At 43.1% G+C, this 21,719-nt stretch overlaps 1 protein-coding gene across 8 annotated transcripts in view; it reads left to right on the top strand.

The window, feature by feature from the left end:
• The window catches only part of usp2a (ubiquitin specific peptidase 2a), a 58,026-nt gene extending 36,529 nt beyond the window's left edge, over window positions 1–21,497 (top strand). For all 8 annotated transcript variants that reach the window (XM_026193606.2, XM_026193609.2, XM_080288991.1 and 5 more), the window contains 11 exons: window positions 12,065–12,115; window positions 14,743–14,866; window positions 15,144–15,255; window positions 15,347–15,457; window positions 16,294–16,358; window positions 16,518–16,621; window positions 16,889–16,969; window positions 18,071–18,149; window positions 18,630–18,734; window positions 19,121–19,241; window positions 20,835–21,497. In XM_026193606.2, coding sequence (XP_026049391.1) covers window positions 12,065–12,115; window positions 14,743–14,866; window positions 15,144–15,255; window positions 15,347–15,457; window positions 16,294–16,358; window positions 16,518–16,621; window positions 16,889–16,969; window positions 18,071–18,149; window positions 18,630–18,734; window positions 19,121–19,241; window positions 20,835–20,919 — 1,038 coding nt within the window. In that variant the 3' untranslated portion in view covers window positions 20,920–21,497. The remainder of the gene's footprint in view (window positions 1–12,064; window positions 12,116–14,742; window positions 14,867–15,143; window positions 15,256–15,346; window positions 15,458–16,293; window positions 16,359–16,517; window positions 16,622–16,888; window positions 16,970–18,070; window positions 18,150–18,629; window positions 18,735–19,120; window positions 19,242–20,834) is intronic.
• The last annotated feature ends 222 nt before the right edge of the window (window positions 21,498–21,719 follow it).

The raw sequence follows: 21,719 nt of genomic DNA, 5'->3' as shown, positions 1-21,719 counted from the left end.
CGTTCTGGACGTTTAATTAAAGCAAGGGTTCTGGACTAGGGGGTGACCCTACTGGGTGTTCGGGGGGGGGGGGGGGGGGGGGGCATGTGTGGTGGACCACTGGAGGGCTCCACTCACACCCAGTTCTCAGGAAGTGTTGTTGCTGTGTTTTGGAGGGAAAAGTATTCAGTTGTGTGGTGATGAGTAATAAACCAGCAGTGTTAATCGAGAGCTCTCGTGTCGTCTGTGTTTACCTCCACAATATATGTCATTGACCTGTTCTCCCGAGGTCACTAGCTCCAAACTGGGCAAGCAAGAAACAAAAAATCCAAGAGTACTGAGGGTGAGTGATGTGTGAGATGAATATACCTATTTAAATTATGATTATGGAGGTATGCAGATCTAGGGGATTTGCATGTTCAGGCTTGTTTCACTGTCATAAGTAGTTACTCCTACAGCACGTGTGTGTGTGTGTGTGTGTGTGTGTGTGTGTGTGTTGTAGCGTTAGAAAGCGTTAGAAAAGAGAAAATTATGTGTGAAAATATCACTTATATTTGACTCAACACCTGCATTTTGTAAAAAAGTAAAATATTTGGAATTTATTTTGAAGAGTTTAACATCAAACAAGCCCGTTCTTTTCTGGTCCAGACACTGCTCTTCCTAATCCACTGTGCTCACTTCTGTTTACAAAATAGGCTGCATAGTTTGTCCATAAACTGTACCTAAAAGATGAACATAACATCTGTAACATAACAAAGCCTGTGAACTTTTGCCCACCCAAGCGGAGGAGTTCATGTGTCTTGGGGTCCAGTCCACGAGTAAAGGGGAGGGAGGAAGCAAGAGAGTCAGAAAATTCTTCTCTATTTTCGACTGAATTAGTATTGTAGACTCCAGGTAATGTCACAGTTCTCTTAACACTGTATGTTATGATATGTTTATAGGATGAGCACCTAACTGAGCATTTAGCTGCTTTGTTAATTGAATGCATACATCTGTGCATTTGGCCCCCTCGTCGGTTTTCTGCTAGTTAAACAGTGTAAATGCAACTGGTAGAGCCTTCCATGAGTGTAATCCCACACTCACAGCCTGTGCTTCTGTACAGTGCTCACAGAGAAGAATCGCTGAATTAGCAGAATTAGCAGAACGGGTGTAGCTGTCATTAAAGTGGTCTGGTATGATTCCTGCACTGTTACACACAAATGTTTAAAGGGTCCTGTTTCATACACTGTTTAGTCACTAACATTCTAACTGTATTTTACACTGAGTCTGAAGTCAGGTTGTAGGATGAAAGAAAAATATTAAGTCTTTTCTGCACAGTATATTGCAGAATCACAGTATAATGCAAAGAGGTCAGTGCTCCACGCTTGTTCACTGATATTTTTCAATTTTCCTTTTGAATAATGGAGAGAGCAGAGAACCCTGCAACCCCCCAATCCAGTGTGATTTGGGAGATTTTCCTCAACAGTTCGTAAAAGCTGCTTTGCTCTGCCCTCTGGAGAGCTTCTAACTCATCCAAAATGATGTCATCAGTGTGGCTTTTAGTGGACAGCTTTACTGTTCCATAATGCACTAAACAAAGCCTTTAAAAGAACACGAGTTAGAATCTATGGCGGTCCAGTGGGTTAAAAAAAACTAAAACAAAAAAAACCCCCATTATTCTTGTGAATAATCACAAGAATAAATTAAGGAAAAGCATTTAATTGAAGTGGAAATAGCAAATAATTTAAGAAATTGGCTAACTACCATACAGTATTTTATTATATTTATTAAACAACTTTATTTTATTACATATGGAAGGAATTGTCAGGGCTCTGTGTGCGGGCAGGCAGAGATGAGGATCCAAATGCAGGACTCGAACACAGAATTGAAACTCAAAAAACCTCAGCTTTATTGCTGGCAGAAAAACAAACATGGAGTGAGGATGGAACACTGAGACCAAGGACACACAGGCATAAATCTGAGGGTTTTTTGAGTTTCAATTCTGTGTTCGAGTCCTGCATTTGGATCCTCATCTCTGCCTGCCTGCACACAGAGCCCTGACAGTACGACGCGACCACAAGATGGATCCAGCAAGACCGCTGGATCCATCTTGTGGTCGCGTCGTACTGTCAGGGCCGGGGAGAGCGACCTCACACGTGCCCTACGCCTGGTGGACTGGGTAACCCACACCTCCAATGCACGAGCGAAGGTTGTGGGGATAAATGCCGTTGAGGCTATCCTGGCCGGAAATCCTTATCTCCACCAGGTCCAGGGATTTACAGACTTAATCGCTGAGCTGCATAAAGCCCGGGAAGCGGTGCAAGCTCGGGAAGTAGCGGATTCTGCCCAGCAACAATGGACTATGACCACCACAAAGCATCCGTCTCAGATTCACCCACCGGAGGTTTCACGGCCCGACCCCCCAGAGGATTTTCCCTGCCTGTCGGAGCCGTCAGCGGTGGGGAGGAAACATTCGCGCCACCGGCGCTTCACCCCACAGCCGGATTCAGGGACTCCTGTGCAACCAGCTGTGGTGAGTTTTAAGGACGCTGGTGCTTCTGGGACTGTGTTTTCTGGGGCTGTTCATGGGGAGGGTAAAGACAGTACACGGTGTTTACCTACCTTCGTGGTAACTAACCTCTCACAAGTAACTGACTGTGTTTCATCCACTCCACCACCAACTCCAGTCTCACTTCAACCTGTACATCAGCCTTTAGCCAGTTCATTAGCCCAGCCTGCATCTATTCCATTAGCCCGGTCACCCGCTCCCTCCATACTGGACGCTGTGTCTGTGCCACCCATTTTGAACCCCGTTCCTAGCACCCATTTTGAGCGGAGAGACAAACGCATTAAAACCACTCTAGTTTCTCAGAAACTGGCTAATTTAGAGACTGTTACTCGCCCCAGGGCCTCCCCAGAGGCTGGGTCTCAGCCCCCAGCAGACTCTGGACCCCTGGCGGTCAAGAAGCCTGCTGAGGACCGCACCCAGCCGTCGCTGCCTGAGCAGACTCAATGCTCTGTGCAGCTGCAGTCTGCCATGTGTTTGCCAGAGGCCCGTGTGCCTGCTGGTTCTGTTCTGTCCCTGCCAGAGGTCTCCGCACCTGCTGGTTCTGTTCTGTCTCTGCCAGAGGCCCGTGTGCCTCTGCCAGAGGTCTCCGCACCTGCTGGTTCTGTTCTGTCTCTGCCAGAGGCCCGTGTGCCTGCTGGTTCTGTTGCGTCCCTGCCAGAGGCCCGTGTGCCTGCTGGTTCTGTTCTGTGTGTGCCAGGGGCTCCAGTGCCCACTGGGTCTGAGACTGTTTTTGCTGGGGGGCCCGAGGAGCCCGTCCAGCCACCAGCTGCAGTCTCATCACCAGCTGCAGTCTCATCACCAGCTGCAGTCTCATCACCCTCGCCTGCTGCGGCCTCAGAGTCTTCGGCCTCGCCTGGTCCGGTTTCAGCATCTGCTTTGTCTTCATCCTCGTCGCCTGGTCCAGCCTCTGCTTCATCCTCGTCTGGTCCAGCCTCTGCTTCATCCTCGTCTGGTCCAGCCACTGCTTCATCCTCGTCTGGTCCAGCCTCCGTGTCTTCATCCTCGTCTGGTCCAGCCTCCGTGTCCTCATCAGCTTCGTCTGGTCCAGCCTCCGCCTCGTCTGGTCCAGCCTCCGCTTCGCCTGGGGCTGCAGGGGCCACGCAGCCTTCAGGTCCCCTACTACCACCTCCACATCGTCGGTCATCTGCCAGGCCGCTTGTTGGGCATCTCCGCCACCGTGGACGCCCTCCTGAACGCCCTCCTGAACGCCGCCACTACCTTCCACGTGGCCGGCCTCCGGACTTGTTTCCACGCCGCTGTTGCCGTCCGCACGGTCGGCCCCCAGAGCTGTTTCCACGCCGCTGTTGCCGTCTGCACGGTCGGCCCCCAGAACTGTTTCCACACCACTGCCTACTGCGTGGCCGGCCTCCAGACCTGCCCCACTGCCGCTGCCTTTCACACGGTCGGCCCCCGGAACTGAACTGTTTTGGCCTCCGGGTCGGCCCCCTGACCTTGTCCGTCTGGGCCTTTTCGGACTGTGTCCCTCCGTCCTGGACCCCCACCGCCCGCCCTGGTCGGGTCGTTTTCTGTTTTTTGGTTCGTGGGGTTTTTTTTTGGTTTTGGTCCGTTTTTGTGTTTCTGTTGGGCTGTCTGGTGCCAGCCCTTGAGGGGGGGGTACTGTCATGGTCCTGAGTCTGAGGACTCAGTGTTTTGTGTTTCCTTATGCTTTTGTTCATTCCGAGTGTGTATTCTGTTGTGATTTTGCCATTTGTTAGGTTTCTGTTCTTTGCCTGCCTGCTCCCACTTCTCTGTGTTCCCTCTGTCTGTCCATGGTGTTATTGTGTCTGCTCATGAGTCTGCCTGTCATGTTCAGTGTCCTGTCTGATTCTCTGTGTCTGTTAGTTTCCTGTTTTATTCTGAAAGTTCATGTCTCATGTCAGTGTGTTCAGTTTTACCTCTCCCCTGTCTCGTTAGCCTTATTGCTCCCAGCTGTGTCTCCCTCCTGTGGCCCATTCCCTGATTACTCCCCGTGTATTTAAGCCCTGTGTTTTCCTGTGCTCTCTGTCGCGTCGTCTGTTTAGTTCCATGTCAGTCTGCATTATTCTGTTACCTGGTATTCATTCTGCGTCTCTCTGCCATCTCTCTTTGTGCATTTCGCTCCTCCTCCCGTGAGTGTTTGGTTTAAGTTTTGTTCTTTAGTTTTCCCAGTTTAGGTTTGTTTACTCCCCGCTCTGCTCTTCCTGTTTTGTCACCTTCTCACCGCTGTAAATAAACACTCACTCGCACCCCAGCCGGTACCTGCATTTTGGATCCTTTTTTCAATACACCACACGACTGCTGTGCAGCCGTGACAGGAATTTTCTTCCAAAATGTCATTTCAAAACAGTCTGGGTTTTTCCCCTGTATTGTCACTTTTTACTATATGACTTAACCTCCCAGCCTTTTTTACATGGTTCCTGCCTCTTTCTGATATTTTATGTTTCATGTAATATTTTCATCGAAAACACATATTAATTATTTTTGTTATTATGGGATGACAGGATTGAAATGCTGACTACCAAGACTAAATAACTTGTGTTTTCAGCTTCTAAAACTTGTCAAAAGTCACATCTGCTCCAAGTTATTCAAAGCCATTTCTCCCAGAAACACACATACACACACCTCACTCTCTCTCTGAGAGCGAGATCTCTCTATGCTCAGTCCTGTCACAGTGATGTCACAGTGTCCTCTAGTTTTCTATTCTGCAAAAAAATAAATAAAAATAAAAACAGTGTTGCCACGGTGACAAAGCCAAGATGTTATTTCACTGTTATGAGTTGCACTGGGCTGGCCAAAGCATCAGTCAATTGTGAGTGGACAAGCAGCCATTACTAAAAGCAAGGCAGCTATTTTTGGTAGTGACCGTGGCATTACTCAGCAATGTCCACATTCCAGTTGTGTGTGTGTGTGTGTGTGTGTGTGTGTGTGTGTGTGTGTGTGTGTGTGTGTGTGTGTGTGTGTGTGTGTGTGTGTGTGTGTGTGTGTGTGTTATGAAATAAAATTTGCAGCAAGCACAGAGGATTTGTCCTCCATCCTGTCATCGCTGAGATAGTGGCGAAATCACAGCAGGAAGTGTGTGCATGTGTCTGTGTATTTATGTTATATGGCCGTGGCTAATAAAATGTTCCAGTCACTACAGAGGAATTTACAGAAAGGGGGATTTAGGTAAGCTGTAGTTAATTAAACTGCAGATATTCCCCTCCCCCATCCTGTATGACTGTGTTATTGGTGAATCAGAGGCAGATGGCAGGGGTTATTTATATAAGAGCAGAGAGTTTCTCCTATAAAAGCATCATAACAAGATGAGCTGGAGGCGCACGTTACTCGTGAACAAACAGAACACACTTCCAATCATGTGAAGCTACAGAAGGCCGGCAGCAGAGCTCAGGGTGGGAGTAGTCACTTTGATTTCTGTTGTCACATTCAGCATTCTTTCTCCCAGCATGCATTGCAAGCGAAGCTCTTCTGTGTGCAGCTGAAACAGCAAAAAATTCCATCAGCAGCTACAGTATTCTTAACATCAGTTTAATATGCACTATCAGTTATTTCCCCCCCTATCAACAGTGACTCAAAGTGTGCAGAGTGTGTTTACAGCTCATTATAATGAACCCATGGAGATTTAAGACCAAAATAATGTAGCCATTGTTTAGATTTCTGGATTCCCTATTCGGTCTCAGTGGTCTCATTAAACTTGTTTCCAGTGCCAACGAGCAGCTGTTTCTGGGGAAAAAAAGATCTGATGAACCTGCTTCACACTTTTTGCTTTTTGCTGATGAACAAATCTATTTCTCAGGAGTTTGTTGAAAAAAAAAACAGCACTAAAAAGAATGAAAAGCAAAAGGACGGGCAATAATGGACTTGAATCTGTGAAGAAGGTAGAACATTGACACCATCTGAATCATAATGTTACTGTAATGGAGCTGCTGAATGTGTAAGTTAACACCATAATAATTTTACAAGCATAGCCTCTGCTCAATTCCATCTCCTTAGGTCTGTTCTTGGACTCTTAACACTGTAGCTTTGCCTCATTCACAGTTCAGAATAAGCCCTACTTATTGTATGTACTGAGCCTTGGTGCAGCCTCACCTCTAGCTTTCTTCTGATAGGTTTCTCCTTATGAAGTGAGGGTGTATTTGATAGCCAGTCCCACCTGTACCTGAAATGAAAAAGTTCCAACTGTGACTTCATACATACTTTTCCTTCCAGAGCCTCTCAGAAAACGTCCTGCTCTGGTAGTAATGATGTAAGTCTGTTGCCAGTTAAACCCTGACAGTTTGACTGTTAAGCCTGTTCACGTGCGACCGTAGGAAGTGTTGATACCATTATGAATGGTCACTGGGTTCAGGAAGGTCATTAGGTACGTGATGTGTGGTGACTCATATATTGGTTGTCAGGTCAATTCCAGGGTGAAGTTGAACACGGGATTGAGTGTGTGTGAGTGATGAGCGGTCTCTGGCCTCTCAGGCATCATCTAGTTTGTGTTCAGACCCAGAGAGGAATTTGAACACTTCAGCAACTGAAATAGGAGAACATCTAAAGTAACAAACTGTAAACGGCACCTTTACCTGCAGTTTGACGTGTCCTGGACCAAATCAGTGAAAGCTAACTCTCCTTCCCATGCTGCTTTTGATTTAATCACTAAACGGTTTGGTGAGCTTGCCTTCTATGCAATTTGGCTGATTTTCATTGTGGTCCTGTTACATAGCACTCTCATTTACCACAGGTGAGGGTAACAGCCAGCACATGAGTACATACCCACAGCCATCAAAGCCCTGAATAGACAGGCTCCTGGGTATTTATCTGACCTCTTGCAGCTTTTTTGTGCCCTCTAGATCTCTTAGATCAAAAGATCTTTTACTTTTAGCCAGACCAAGGGTAGGCTGGTTCACAGAGGCAAATGAGCATTTGGGGTCGTAGCCCCTAAACCAGGGGTCAGCAACCTTTAACACCCAAAGAGCCACTTGGACCCGGTTTCCACACAAAAGAAAACACTGGGAGCCGCAAATACTTTTTGACATCTAAAATGAAGATAACACTGTATATATATATTTTTTTTACCTTTATGCTTTGTGTGAACAACTAAAGTAAGTAAGTAAAGTTTATTTATTAAGCGCTTTTAACAGACAGGCATTCACAAAGCGCTGTAAACAGTTCAATCAATAGACATTATACACAATGTAAAAGATCAAATGTAAATAATGTAAAGAATATAAAATACGTAGATCAACAAAAGGCTTGTTTGAACAGAAAAGTTTTTAACTGCTTTTTAAAAGAATCCACAGAGCAACTAAGGTGTGTTGCTTATGAAATCCATGAAGTGCTACAGAGAAAATTACATTTTATTTATGTAATTAACACATTTTGAACTCTTAAAGAAATATAACAAAGGGAAAGACAGCCAGCTGAACTAAAATGATCCATGTAGCAAACAAAAACTGTTGTGAGCCGCCACCCTCATATCACCTTTGGGCTTTTGGAGCCTTGACCTGACTTTTAAAAAATTATTGGAAAAAAAGCACTATGCTGCTAAAAAAAATTGATATTTGCAAAATTCTGCCTAAATATGTATTTTAAATGGTTAATGTGTGTGGCGGGGCGTGGTCTGCAGTGCCGCTGCATGGGAGTCGGACGCACCTGAGCGGCACCCGCAATCACACCTCGCCGCCTTAAAGTCTGTGCTCTCTCTGCTGTTGTGTTGTCGGGCTGTGAGCTGAAAAGCTACAGCCGGCTGTATGCGTACAGCAACCCTGTGTGAAAAGTGGTCAATAAAGAAATGTTGAAAAGCAGCGGGTCTGCCGTGGTATGTTTACAATGGAACTTCTGCTCCTGAACCTCTGCACACAGCGTCTGCAAATCGGGGCTGTACGAAGTGACTTTCATCTTTACGCAGGACTCTAAGCTGTCATCTGTGAGGCGTGAGCGGTGTTTGTTTTTAACATAGTTCACGGTGGAGAATAGCTGCTGACATAATGTGGATCCGAAGATCCATAATTGGCCTACCTGGCGTTGAAAGTCTCAATAAATGCTGGCGTTTCGGTGGGTACACCAGCTTCCGCGAGTGTGCCGCTTATTTTGAGCAATGAAAAATAAGAAAATATAATTGTATTTTTATATTTCAATATCACAATAATCTTCCAGTTTAGAACTACAAGTTAAAAAAAGAACTAAACACAAATAAAATACTTCAGCTAAATACTTCTAATTTATTTTTCCAAACCACCCGGTGCCGCAGTATAAGGACAAAAGTGCCACAGGTTGCAGACCCCTCGCCTAAACTGTGGCATAATCTACCCCTACACATCAGACAGCCTCCTACTGTTAGTCTTTTCAAACCTAAAACACATTTGTATTCACTGTCTTTTAATACAGTATGAGAGTTATTCGGTACTAGTTATTTTGTAATTCTGTACAGCAGGTTGCTGTTGTATTCAAATGTGCCATATAAATTTTTAAAATGAGCCGAACAAAACAGTGAGCTCAGGTGACTGATGTCAGTCTGCCGACACTCTCAGTGCCTAAAAACACAAGTTTACCCACACGTTTTTAGTGAGTGTGTTTTCACAGTGACTATAAACACGATTAGTACAGCAGCACTCTGGTTGATGGAGCATTATGCACAGTGAATTCAGTCCTACGCGTCTTTGTAAAAATGCTTCTGCCTTTTAGCCAAGGGCACCAGTGCATTCCTTATCCACCCCCGTCTTCTTTGTTTGTTCTTCCTCTGGTTACACTATTATATAACCACTAATCTTATGTAATGAAATTGAACTGCAGCGAGTGATGACATAAGTTCTTTAAAGCATTTCAGACCATTTTAAGATTCTGAAAACATGATAATATGCCGTGCCATCTGCTGTGTTTCACTGAGCTTAAATGTGTCTGTTTCATAGTTTCCTGCCTAAAGAACAGTGAAAGTTACAGTATGAATTAAACTCTGTGAGGTACAGTGACTTTGCTGTTGTTGATCAGATCTCAGCCATCTGGGAGTGATTACTCAGAGAGGAAGCAGCTGTGAAATCACAAAAACAAGCTTCTGTCTACAGATAATGCTCACCAGGAAATGCCTCCTATATGGCATTCTTAGAGGGACACAGCGCAAGGTCAGGTCTCTAGATTCATGAGGATATCATTAAAGTGCAAATTCAGCCTCAAACACATCAGCACTGTTGGCAGTGGCGAAGTAGCTCACAATCCCGGCTTATTCAGCAGAAAGACTGCCAGATTAATGGATACATATTCAGTTATGTAAGGATTTTCACCCATTGGATTCAGTAAAAAAAGAATCACATTCTGTGGGTGTGTATATGTGTGTGTGGTTCCTCATTGATTGATTTTTTTTTTTTTTTTTTTTTACATTTACTAATAAATCTAAATGCCATTTTAACTCATCTAAAAGCAAGAAAAGTACTGGAAACAGTCAGCATTCAGCACGGTGTAACAGATGGTATTAAATCTTATGTGTTCAAACTTAAGTTCCATTTCAAACTGTTAATTGCATTATTACATCATATTTAAAAATTGCTGAAATGTTTCAAAAATCCACCATGCTGTCACGGTCTGGCTGGCAGACTGTGGGGAGATGGGGAAATAGGACCCAAACGCCGGACTCTTCAGTGCAACAGTGTTTATTTACAAGGTGGTGAAGTAAACAACAATGAATCCCCAGTTTCCCAGACTCCCGTGTAGTGTCTTCTTCCCTAAAGTCCCCGTGTAGTGCTCTCTGCTCCAGTGTCCCTGCACTCCCCGTGCTCACTGCTCCTTCTTGTCCCACACTCCTCCTGAGGGGAAAACAATAGAGGCAGCCGTTACACACTTGTCCCAGCAGGCATACACTCAAACTTGACTATGCTAGAAGACTGACGTGTAGTCCAACGCAATAATCCCGCATCGGTGGAAGCTCCATCGCTCATCTAAATAGCTCCCCCGACGAGCCCAGATGAGGAGCAGGTGTGCGGCCAGGACTTCGGGTGTGGCCAGCCCTCAAGTTAGGCCACGCCCCCAGGGCTGAAGGTGCCTGTAACTTGGCCACAGCAGATAGGCAATACACACACATACCTGCCTACACACAGATGTGCACAGGGGCAGTGCAGACAACACACCTAATAATAATAATAATAACAACAACAACAACAACAGTCATAGTCCCCCACTGCCCACGGACCCCAAGTCCCCAGAGCCGGGTCCGTGACACATGCATAATAGTGCACCCACAAGATGTCAGATTAGCAGGGCTTCAGTCCTTCTGTCCTTAAAGGTTAAAATCCACACACATACACACCTGTCCAGCATTCGGTAACACATTAGTTAAGACATTGCATGTCTAGACCACACAGGTTCTGAAGAGAGTGCACCTGGATTATTGTTGTTGTTGTTGGCCTTTGTCTGCTACTCGCGGCTAAAAATCTTTAGCAAAATCAGCTAGCTGAGAGAAGCTGAAGATAAGATGCTGACTCAAGATTGCATAAATAAACAATTCCAGCAATTAGAGAAGTTTTCAAAGAAAGTGTCTTGATGCATGCTCAATCATCCAGGTAAGTAAATCCCAAAAGGTTGATTCAGTTCATCTGGACTTAGCCTTTTCAATGGGAGAAACATTTCATCACTCTTCCAAGTGACAGAAACGACGATACCCATTGAAAATGCTACGTCCAGATGAACAGAATAAACCTTTTGGGCTTTACTTACCTGGTTTTATCTTTAAAATTCTAATACTCTGTAAAGTATTGCTAAATGCCTATACATAAATGGTAACTTTTATTTTGAAACTCATACAGTTACAGCATGTGATAATGGTGTCTAGTGCAAAAAGGACACACCAAAGGATACTGACAAATTCCTTGGACTATTTTAAAAATCTAACATTTCACAACCACCAACCAGTGGAGGCTTTTATTTTTGAGAATTCAGCATGTTTTAAATAACATTGGTATTCCAAGAAGGAACCGGACACTTTGGTTATGAAAATTTAACATAAGTCATCCTGAAAACATCCGGTGTATAACTGTGGGCTTTCATTTTTAAAGTCTGACACACACTAAGACTTTCCTGTTAGTCACTATTAAGGCCTTTGCACTGTAAACTGTTCCATTCCATTCTAACTCAGTGCAGACAAAGCTCCACACTAAGCTAGAAGGACTTTGTTAGATTTGGTTGAGTAGTGTTATTTCTGAAAACAGCTGGCTGTGACCAATAGTTAACTGGTGTTGTACTTTAATGCACTACAAATTATTAATTTAACTGACTAGTATTTCTTATGCAGCATGGACAGTGACACGAGAGATAACGTTGATGCTGGGAATGGGAATCTTCTGTTTGGAGATTCCTGAAGGCTAAACACTACCAGAAAAAGCTGAATGCTTCAGTTCATTCATTCAAACCGCTACATGGAGTGCTCTTCAAGTGTTTTTGCTTCAGGAATAAAATGAAACATTTTAGTACTGTCAGTGGTGATTGGGAGTCACCAGCCCTCACTGGTCTGATCAAAAGACTGTACATATGATCTGAAAATGGTGTTTTGTTTTGTTTTTAAATTTGATATTTATTTATTTATATTTTCAGAATTCAAAGAGCACCCAAGGCCTGGTGGGACTGAAGAATTTAGGAAACACTGTAAGTACAGCAGCCACATGCTATACATGTAATTACATCTGTTGTGAGACTAACATCTTGAGTAGTGTTGCTCTTGTTCTCAACTGATTTGCAATAGCTTTCCAAAAATCCAGTGAGTGTCACTGTAAGCACAGTGTGTTGCGATCTGTTCGGTCTGCCAGGCAACAAGCATAAGGACGACTCCTAAAATAAACTGTGCACTGTGTTGTGTGCTTGTATAGAGTAACCTAATCAGAGAGCTCTGAACTATGGACCAGAGAGATCTCATTCCCTCCCTCTCTGACTGGCTTGTTCTTACCAAGCTGCACATGTGTCACATGAACACGTGACATGAGACAGTGCTGTGATACTTCTTTGTACCCAGGAGTTACACTGCTGCTTCTCTGCTTCTTTAAACATTCATCAAGGACAAATGACTTCACATTTACATTGAAAAATCCTTCTCTTACATAATATGTAGATTTAGCTTTTATTACATGACTGTACACCACCTTTTTTCAAAATGATGTGAACAGAGTTCTGGCGAAAACACTTGATTGCCTTTGTTCTATGAACTTGATGATGCTCAAGTCTGAGGAGTAAATCTGAGTTGCTTGGCTTTTCACTAAGACTTAGAACAGTTAAAGTAAAAACAAGTATTTGTAATTACAGTGAGGTTAGCAGATACCCAGCTATGATGTGCTCACCCGAGGAATTAGTGCACAAATCACATTCTGTAAAGTCCCAACTTTTTATTCTTACTCTTTGAGCACACCGAAGTCAAACAAGACAGCATATTCTTCAGTGAGCTTTGAGTGCCTATATGGAGATGTTGTTATCTTTATACATGCTAGCTGTTTTTTTCATCTAACTCTAGGCAAATAAGCACATCACTCAAAATGTTGAAGTATTCGTTCAAGCTGTTAAGCTACTGTTTTGTCATCTTTTAACACTGCAAATTGCGCTCAGAAATATATTTTGGTAACATATTGGAACAACATTAGAAATCACTGTTAGACATGATGCAGGGTGTCTGCACATCTTCAGAAAGGCCTAGAATGTCTTAATTGTGAATTATCTTTTATTAAAACACCTTTAAAAGTTTTCAGCCATCTTAAGTTCAGTTTAGATCTCAGTTCATCTGGTTGAGCTGGTAACCAATATACCAACAATATACCTGCCACATTGCTTGTGTGTCATTCCCCCATGCTCCCTTTCTGCTTTCTTGTCTGTCCTGTATCTTATCTACTAAAGGATAAATGGCAAAAATAAATCTTTAGAAGAAGGGCAGCTCTCCTGTTGGTTTGTGGTCATGGGATGCTGCGGGTTTAACCCAAAGACTTTGTATGAAGGTTGGCCTTAGCCTCCAAAACATTCACCCCCTGTACAGCTGTTATGAAGTAGAAATGATCTGTCACAGCTAAATCCATTTCCTGTGCCATTTTCAATGCTGCAGAGTTGGACATTGTTACATTATAGTCTATGGGGATTGACTTACTGTTTGAGACCAGCATCTGTTGACCAATAAAACAACTGCAACTCTTAGCATGTGTCCATATTGGCTTAATTTTCAGCCATTTAGTAAGCAAGAAGTTGCTGCTTGATATAATAGCAAAGTTGAGTCCTGATGATTAAAGTTTGTAGATGTTTCTGGAACAAACAACATTGCCTGTCAAAGGTAGGTAAAGGATTTTTGAAACTAGTGCTAATATTTGGTGATTTTAAAATGCCATATTCCAATATATATGCCAGTATTTCTTTTCCATTTCGACATGGCAAAAGGATTTCCCTAAATTTGTTATGTGTAGTTATTTATTTACTCGTGTACATTCTGCCCGACTGTGGTCAGATCAGCTGTTTGGTGTGAGTGTGGCATTCCAAACAACATGCCAGCAGTAGCATATTGCTGGTTTCAGCCAATAATATCAGATAAATTGGTCAGGCTTTCAGGAGTTTGACATTTGGGTGAACAAGGTGGTTGTCTGTTTATATTAACAAATACATTCAGACAGTTTTTCAATTCAATTCAATTTTATTTATATAGCGCCAAATCACAACAAAAGTCGCCTCAAGGCGCTTCATAGATACAGAGAAAAACCCAACAATCATATGACCCCCTATGAGCAAGCACTTTGGCGACAGTGGGAAGGAAAAACTCCCTTTTAACAGGAAGAAACCTCTGGCAGAACCAGGCTCAGGGAAGGGCGGGGCCATCTGTTGGGGTAAGAGAAGGAAGAAAGGATGAAAGACATGCTATGGAAGAGAGACAGAGGTTAATAACAGATATGATTCAATGCAGAGAGGTCTATCAACACATAGTGAGTGAGAAAGGTGACTGGAAAGGAAAAACTCAATGCATCATGGGAATCCCCAGCAGCCTACGTCTATTGCAGCATAACTAAGGGAGGATTCAGGGTCACAGTTTTTAATACAGTTTTTCCTGTATTAATTTGACCTTATTGTTCATTTTGAACTGACAACAGTGTGTTTGTTGCTTTTGATGTCCATGTCAAGTTTGGTCTTAAATCTTATTAATTAGGACTTGAATAGTAATACGTTTAACTTAACAGTATTAATTAAGTAAAAGCATAAACTGATTTGATTATAGCATCTGGAATCAAACCGTTTTCTCTGCTTTGTCCTGACAGTGTTTCATGAACAGTATCCTGCAGTGTCTTAGCAACACACAAAGCCTGCGAGACTACTGCCTGCACAACTCCCACCGCAGAGACCTTAACAACAACAGCCGCACCAACACAGCCCTCATGGAAGGTGAGAGACATGTCACACAGGCCCCTTAGAGTCCAAAACAAACTCTCCTCGCAGCGATCCACCAGCAGCACACTCATTCCCCCCTACCCCCCGCATCTCTGTAAGATTTGCACATTTCACCTGAAAGCATGTTAGAAGAGGTAAAAACAAGAGTGGTTTTCTTGGTCTTTTAAGAGTTTGCATGAAAAAGAGTCCTACCTTCATTTCATTCCACTGTGACACAAGCATTTTACGTCCCAGCATGTGTGAATAACCTTAGCTGCTGCTGTGTTGGTAGAATTTGCCAAGCTGCTACAGACCATGTGGACATCATCCAGCAGTGAGGCTGTCAGCCCGTCCGAATTTAAAACACAGATCCAGAGATATGCTCCCAGATTTGTGGGATACAAGTAAGCTTTGTAATCATTTTATTTTTTATTTTCTGTTTTTTTGTGACCTGATTTTGATTTTCATAGCCCTAACTGTTTTGGTGTATCACAGCCAACAGGATGCTCAGGAGTTCCTGCGCTTCCTCCTGGACGGCCTGCACAACGAGGTCAACAGGGTCACTGTGAGGCCGAGAGGCACTGTGGAGGACTTCGACCACCTGCCGTGAGTAATCAGACCGACACGTGCGCGTGTACCTGCACTGAGTCACACTAACACTGTTTTGTTTTGTTTTTAAAAGTGGACTTTGTTAGCTGGAGATGAGGATGTGTTTGGAAGTTTCACAGATGAACAGTACAACTGTTTATTGTATTTTATTAGAGTTTTTACTCATACGTAACCAGCCTGAATCACATTAGCTTAGTAATTCAAAAACATCTGGGCCAAATCTCTGAATAGGTTATGTGCAGCGTACAGTATGAATACAAGCCCCAAACCAAGACAGCACTAATCACTGAGGCCTCATCATTAATCTTTAATTCAAGGCCATGTGCAATAGTTTCACCTCCCATGCTGATTTGTTTCCTCTCTGGGGGCCACAAGCACTTAATGCTCCAGTTTTTCATTGATATAATTAACAGTTATCTAACCACGGTTTGTTTAAGGGTCAGAGTTAATTCCAGCAACTTCCAGTATTGCCCTAAAAATACATCCTCTCTGCTGCACTGTTAAAACTGCAGGAAAATATCTGCACACAGCATGAAAAAGTGTTTCACAGGAGGAAGTGTTTCTGTAAAGCATCTTTTTAATCCCCTAAAATGGTTCTTGGACACCTTGGTAGTTAAGATAAATTAGGCCAGGTTCTCTTGTTGCTTTTTGTTATTTTTGAAACCCTTTTACAGTGTCACAACAGCTCAGTATGATTTCCCCCATCTTAGCCATCTTCCTAACTATCAGCTGCCTGCTGGGGGCTCAGGCATTACATATGTACATGAAGTGTAAGCCTTACACTTCATGTAAGGCTTACACTTTCTAACTTCTAACTCATACTCCCCCCTCAGAGATGAGGAGAAAGGGAAGAAGATGTGGAGTAAATACCTGGAGCGAGAGGACAGTAAGATAGTAGGTGAGTAAATGGGCTGCAGCTCAGTTTTATTTGTCACCAATGTGAAAATTCACCTTGCACATACAAGACATAAACAGAACGTGGTTAAATGGAAATGAAAAGGAAGATAAACTTTCTCATCTGTTTCTTTGATGTACTCTTTGATCTGTGCTTCTCCAGACCTGTTTGTGGGACAGCTGAAGAGCTCATTGACCTGCAGCCACTGTGGTTTCTGCTCCACTGTCTTCGACCCCTTCTGGGATCTCTCTCTGCCTATCGCCAAGGTTAGACCACAGACTCACAGGTCCAGACAGGGACCTGTGTTTGTCCTTCTTACGTAACGCGTACCAGAAGGGCAGCAGACACAAATGTCAGCACAATCAGTGTATGAGTGTGGGTGTGTGTGTGTGTGTGTTTTATGATGATTTGCACTAAATATTGAAACACTTCCTGTGTCCACAGCTCCTAATATGAGCTTCTTCATTTCTTTCCTGTCTCTATTTGTTTTTGCTTCGTGTGTGTGAATGTAATGTGAATGCATCTGTGCTCAGAAGGGCTATGGTGAGGTGAGTCTGATGGACTGCATGCGACTCTTCACCAAAGAAGACGTCCTTGATGGGGATGAAAAGCCGGTAGGTGTTCACTGCTTGCACTGACAAAAAGAGCTTATGATAATCACCACTTTGACTTCATACTTTTCCTATCCAGTGTTGAGTTAGCACAGCTAACACAGAACATGAAATTTGTTTTATTTGTGCGTATAAGAGTTTATATTGTTTACTTTATAATTAAGCTAATTTCAGCTCCTTTTTTATTCTTAGACGATGACAGAATTGCATGATTCACAATTTAAAATAATCCCTATTAACATATACAGGGCTCGTTGCTGCCCCTAACTCAGTTGAGTTGATCCTCTGTTTGAAACAAGCTGCTTTAGTTCCTGTCCTTTTACGTCCACCCTTTCACTTCTATATTATTGGCTGCCCCTCGCCTGGCTTTAAGCCATTAAAAGAAGCCATAAGACTTCCTCCTGAACTTGCAATTGTAGGATTTCCAAAACCAAACTGCAAACCTAGAATTCAGTTCAATTTTATTTTTACAGTGCCAAATCACAGCAACAGTTGCCTCAAGGCACTTTATATTGTAAGGTAGACCATACAACATAAATACAAGTAAAAAACACAATTCTCAAAACAAATTCATACTTTGACGCACAAAGTGCACAACAATATGTTTACATCTGAATGAATCATAAATGACAGTAGAACTGTTTTTACAAATGTAAAGGTGTTGTTGGTCATGTTTAATGTGAGCATCCAGCAGTGTGACAGGACAAATATAAAAATAAGAAAAAACTGTATTTCTTCAGAAACTCTTCATATACATGTAATTAGAGGAGTTACACTGCCCTACAAAGGCAGAGCAAAGTAACTGCAGAAGCAGCAAATTTAGGAAAACTGGTTTGGAATTTTCCTGTTCAACAACAAACTGTAAAATGCTTATAAAGTAATTCAAATTAAAAAATCCCTCCCACAGAACTTACACAGCATCTAAAAGGGAAACTATCTATAAACTGCAGTTTGTTTTATGCTCAGTACAAATGTAAGCTGCACATAGATGGTCAGAGATAGTTTAGACTGAGTGAGTAACTTGTGCTTTTTATCTTGTGTGGTGGTTCCTCTATGATTCCTGTTCTTAAACACTGACTGATCTTATTCTGTTTCTTCTCAAAGACGTGCTACAGATGTAAAGCCAGGAGGAGATGCACTAAAAAGTTCACAATACAGAAATTCCCCAAGATTTTAGTGCTGCGTATCCTTTGCTTTATTCATCACCTGCTGTGATGCTGTGCTGAGGCATGTGGGGTAGCTGAATGCTTTATTGAGATTTTATGACTTACTGCTTTGTATTCTGTTCTACTGAATTGCAAAAAGTGTTTTTCTAGTAATTAGCTGACCCTTAGCTATTCTGTTGCAGCTATGACAATAGCTGCAATAGAAAAGTGCTGTGAACAGTTAGCAGCAGACAGCTCTGCCATGGAGGCAGGAAGTTGTCATGTGTGTAAGCCCAACAGTGTAATTAAGTGAGTGAGCGCTGACAGTGCACATGATCAGATGTTTTAACGAGCTGCTAATTGGCTGTTATGAATTTGTCAAGTCACTGAGGTGATGGATGTGTCATTCTAAAGCCTCAGTGGAGTGAAGCCGTTCCGAGTAGTCATGTTGAATGTTGGCTTGATGTACAGTTTACTGTATGCAGAGCATCTGTTCCTTGACTCCCTTTCCTCTAAAGACCTGAAGCGCTTCTCTGAGGCACGAAGAACCAGCAAACTGTCCACATTTGTTAACTTCCCCATGAAGGATCTTGACCTGCGGGAGTTTGCCTCTGAAAACAGCAGTAAGTAATGAGCTTGTACTCTCCACGAGTGGACTGCCACAGAACGCTATGTTTACACTAAATGTAGAACTTTTCTCTCTGGCTCACAGAGAAGTTTATTCAGTGTTTAGGTGTGAGCTAGTTTCTGCCTTTGTGCTGTGAGGCAGCAGTTCAAGCCAATGCCCCAGATCTACAACATTAAACTAATGGTTTCTACATGAAACTATTCTCCATTCAGATTTTTTTCTAGTTCCATTATACTTTAATGGAGTATAATGGAACTAGATGGCCCCATATTCAAGTCATGGCCCATTGTGGTGAGCAATCACTACAGGCTATTGAGACAATATCTAGATTTGATTTTTGGGTGAACTGTCCCTTTAAACATGTGTTTTGTCGCCTTGCAGTAAATGCAGTGTACAACCTGTACGCAGTGTCCAACCACTCAGGCACCACTATGGGCGGCCACTACACAGCCTACTGTCGCAATCCCAGCTCGGGAGAATGGTACACGTTCAATGACTCCAGGTAGGTTCGCCACAAATCTCACACAGACACACACATACACTTAGTGTTACTATGACAGTTCACTGTTCGTGTAGAAGATCATAGGAGCTGTGTGGAGAAGTCAGCTCGTTGATAATGATAATTTTACAGGCTGTTATTGCTCTCACAAGCACACAAACACCCCCTGGCTAAGATAACAGAGTTGAGGAGTGATAGTAAGAGTTGCGGGTGCTATCTGCTCTGCTTAGCATCCCGTTGGTCACTCCAGGCTGTTTCCTGCTGCGCTGCACTCATTCATACCCTTCCACGCTTCCTCTTACTCAACACTGTTGTCAGGTCTGATGCTGGTTCTCCGTCACTCTTGGGGGGTTGTACTACACATAGCTGATGACTACACATAGCTCACGCTGTTCTGTGTGTGTGTTTGGGAGTGTACAGCATGCACGCTGGCACTGAAACCATTTGATAGCTTCATGAAAGATAAATGAATTGATGATGATTCTGAAAGTTACTCCAGCATGGAAACAAAGCAAATTAGATTGACTAAGTGAATTTGTTTCCTTTACCTCCTCATACACTAGCATGCATACAGTATATATACATATGCATTACTGCAAAGTAAGATTAACCCTGTGAAGCCACCATAAAGAGGCAGTGAATCGTTAGTGTTGTTTTTCTTTTCTACCCGTGTGTGTCTGCTTTGTTCTAACATTACATCGGAAACTGAGCTACTCACGTTGGAGCTGATAAATCTTGAACAAAAGTAACTTTTACTATAACAGAAGACAGCCGACTGAGTGCACACTGATGATTTCAAGCTCAGAAAACAAGAACGCTTGTAGATTTCGACACTGTTCCACATTGCTGCATCAGCATAATGAGCAAGCTAGAAACAATTACAACTGTGTTACATTTAACAGATGCTTCGTACTGTATTCTACACTCACACAACCAAACAGATGTTTAAGGGAAGGCGTATGTCAGGCTGCAGCGTTGATTTAATGCTCTCCTATTAATCAAGCATCAAAGTCGTTCCTGGAAGGCATACATCATTTGTTACACATCCTCCTGGCATCAGCACTAGCCAACAGAATTAATCCATTTGGAAACCATGTTAGCACGTGGGCTCCCTCAGACTTGACATCTCATCTCAAAATCACCAAATTCAGACATTCTGCTTTTAATGCGGTGCTCTACTAAATGTACTCACACACATATGAGGCTCAGGTGGAGCTTTCAGCTAACTCAATTAGTCATTACATTCAAAGTCTGGGCAGGTTGTTTTAGACAGCAGTGTGTGACTGAAGTAGCAACTATAGTGCCTGACAGCTTCATTCCCTTCGTGCACTAACTTTCAGTTTGACTTTTTATCCCATTTATCATGTTGTAATTTCTATTAGAGTAAGATAGGAGTTACACTATATGGCATCCTACTGCATACTAACTGCTCAAACAGACTGTGATTATGTCTACAGTTAATATCTATAAAGACACCCTATAGCTCACTCAGAGGATCATGAGATCATTTTTGCTTGAATAAAATATATAAATGATACATTATAATCAAGTGTTCAAAAGCTTAAGTTTAATTTTATTTTATTTATATACTTTCAGAGTAACGCCAATGTCCTCCAGCCAAGTGCGCAGCAGCGACGCCTACGTCTTGTTCTACGAGCTGGCTTGCTCCTCGCGGATGTGAAGCGTCGTAGAGGAGGGCAGGCCACAGCACCACTCTGACTCACAGACAGACACTGGACGGATGGACACGCAACACATGAAAGTGCTGTTGGAGCCTGGCCTGTTTGGAAATTTTACTTGGACATACATTACATGGCTCACACAAACACACACACACACACACACATACACATCACTCCACAGAAACTGCTGGATGGGGGGACAGGCTGGAAACCACTGGCTTTTTTAATTCTGCTCTCCGTTTGTACTCCCACATGTTGCTGGTTGCGGGTGGACGTGCGTTTACTGTGTGTGTGTGTGTGTGTGTGTGTGTGTGTGTGTGTGTGTGTGTGTGTGTGTGTGTGTGTGTGTGTGTGTGTGTGTGTGTGTGTGTGTGTGTGTGCGTGTGTGTGAGGTTGACAGAGGGCAATAATCCCATCTGAGTGAACCAACCAGGTGACTCAGTCTCCATCTCAGAAGCCCCTCTCTATGCACTGCAAACTGAACTCTGGTCCTGACCACGCCTTTCCTTCTTCTTCGTCTTCTCTTTGTGATCTTCTTGTTTGCCTCAAACCATTAAAACTGAGACGACCCAGTTTATTATTTTTCTTCTTGCTTTCTTTCTTCACGTTTTTCTGCTTTGAATTCATGTTGAGGGTTTTCCATTGATAGTTTTTGGGGCGGGGTAGGGGTTAATAGAGGCCCCTAGCATCGTTACCATCCTGGACTGTGGATGTACAGTGTTTAGACCGTGTCTATAACTGGACTGGTCATGGATACGAGAAGCTTGCAGCCCACCGGCCTGCTTGGTTTTCCCTCCCA

This window comes from Astatotilapia calliptera, chromosome 14 (genome assembly GCF_964374335.1).
Source record: "Astatotilapia calliptera chromosome 14, fAstCal68.1, whole genome shotgun sequence".
Taxonomy (NCBI): domain Eukaryota; kingdom Metazoa; phylum Chordata; class Actinopteri; order Cichliformes; family Cichlidae; genus Astatotilapia; species Astatotilapia calliptera.
Note: the sequence above shows the minus strand (reverse complement) of the source record. Positions and strands in the feature narration are given on the sequence as shown.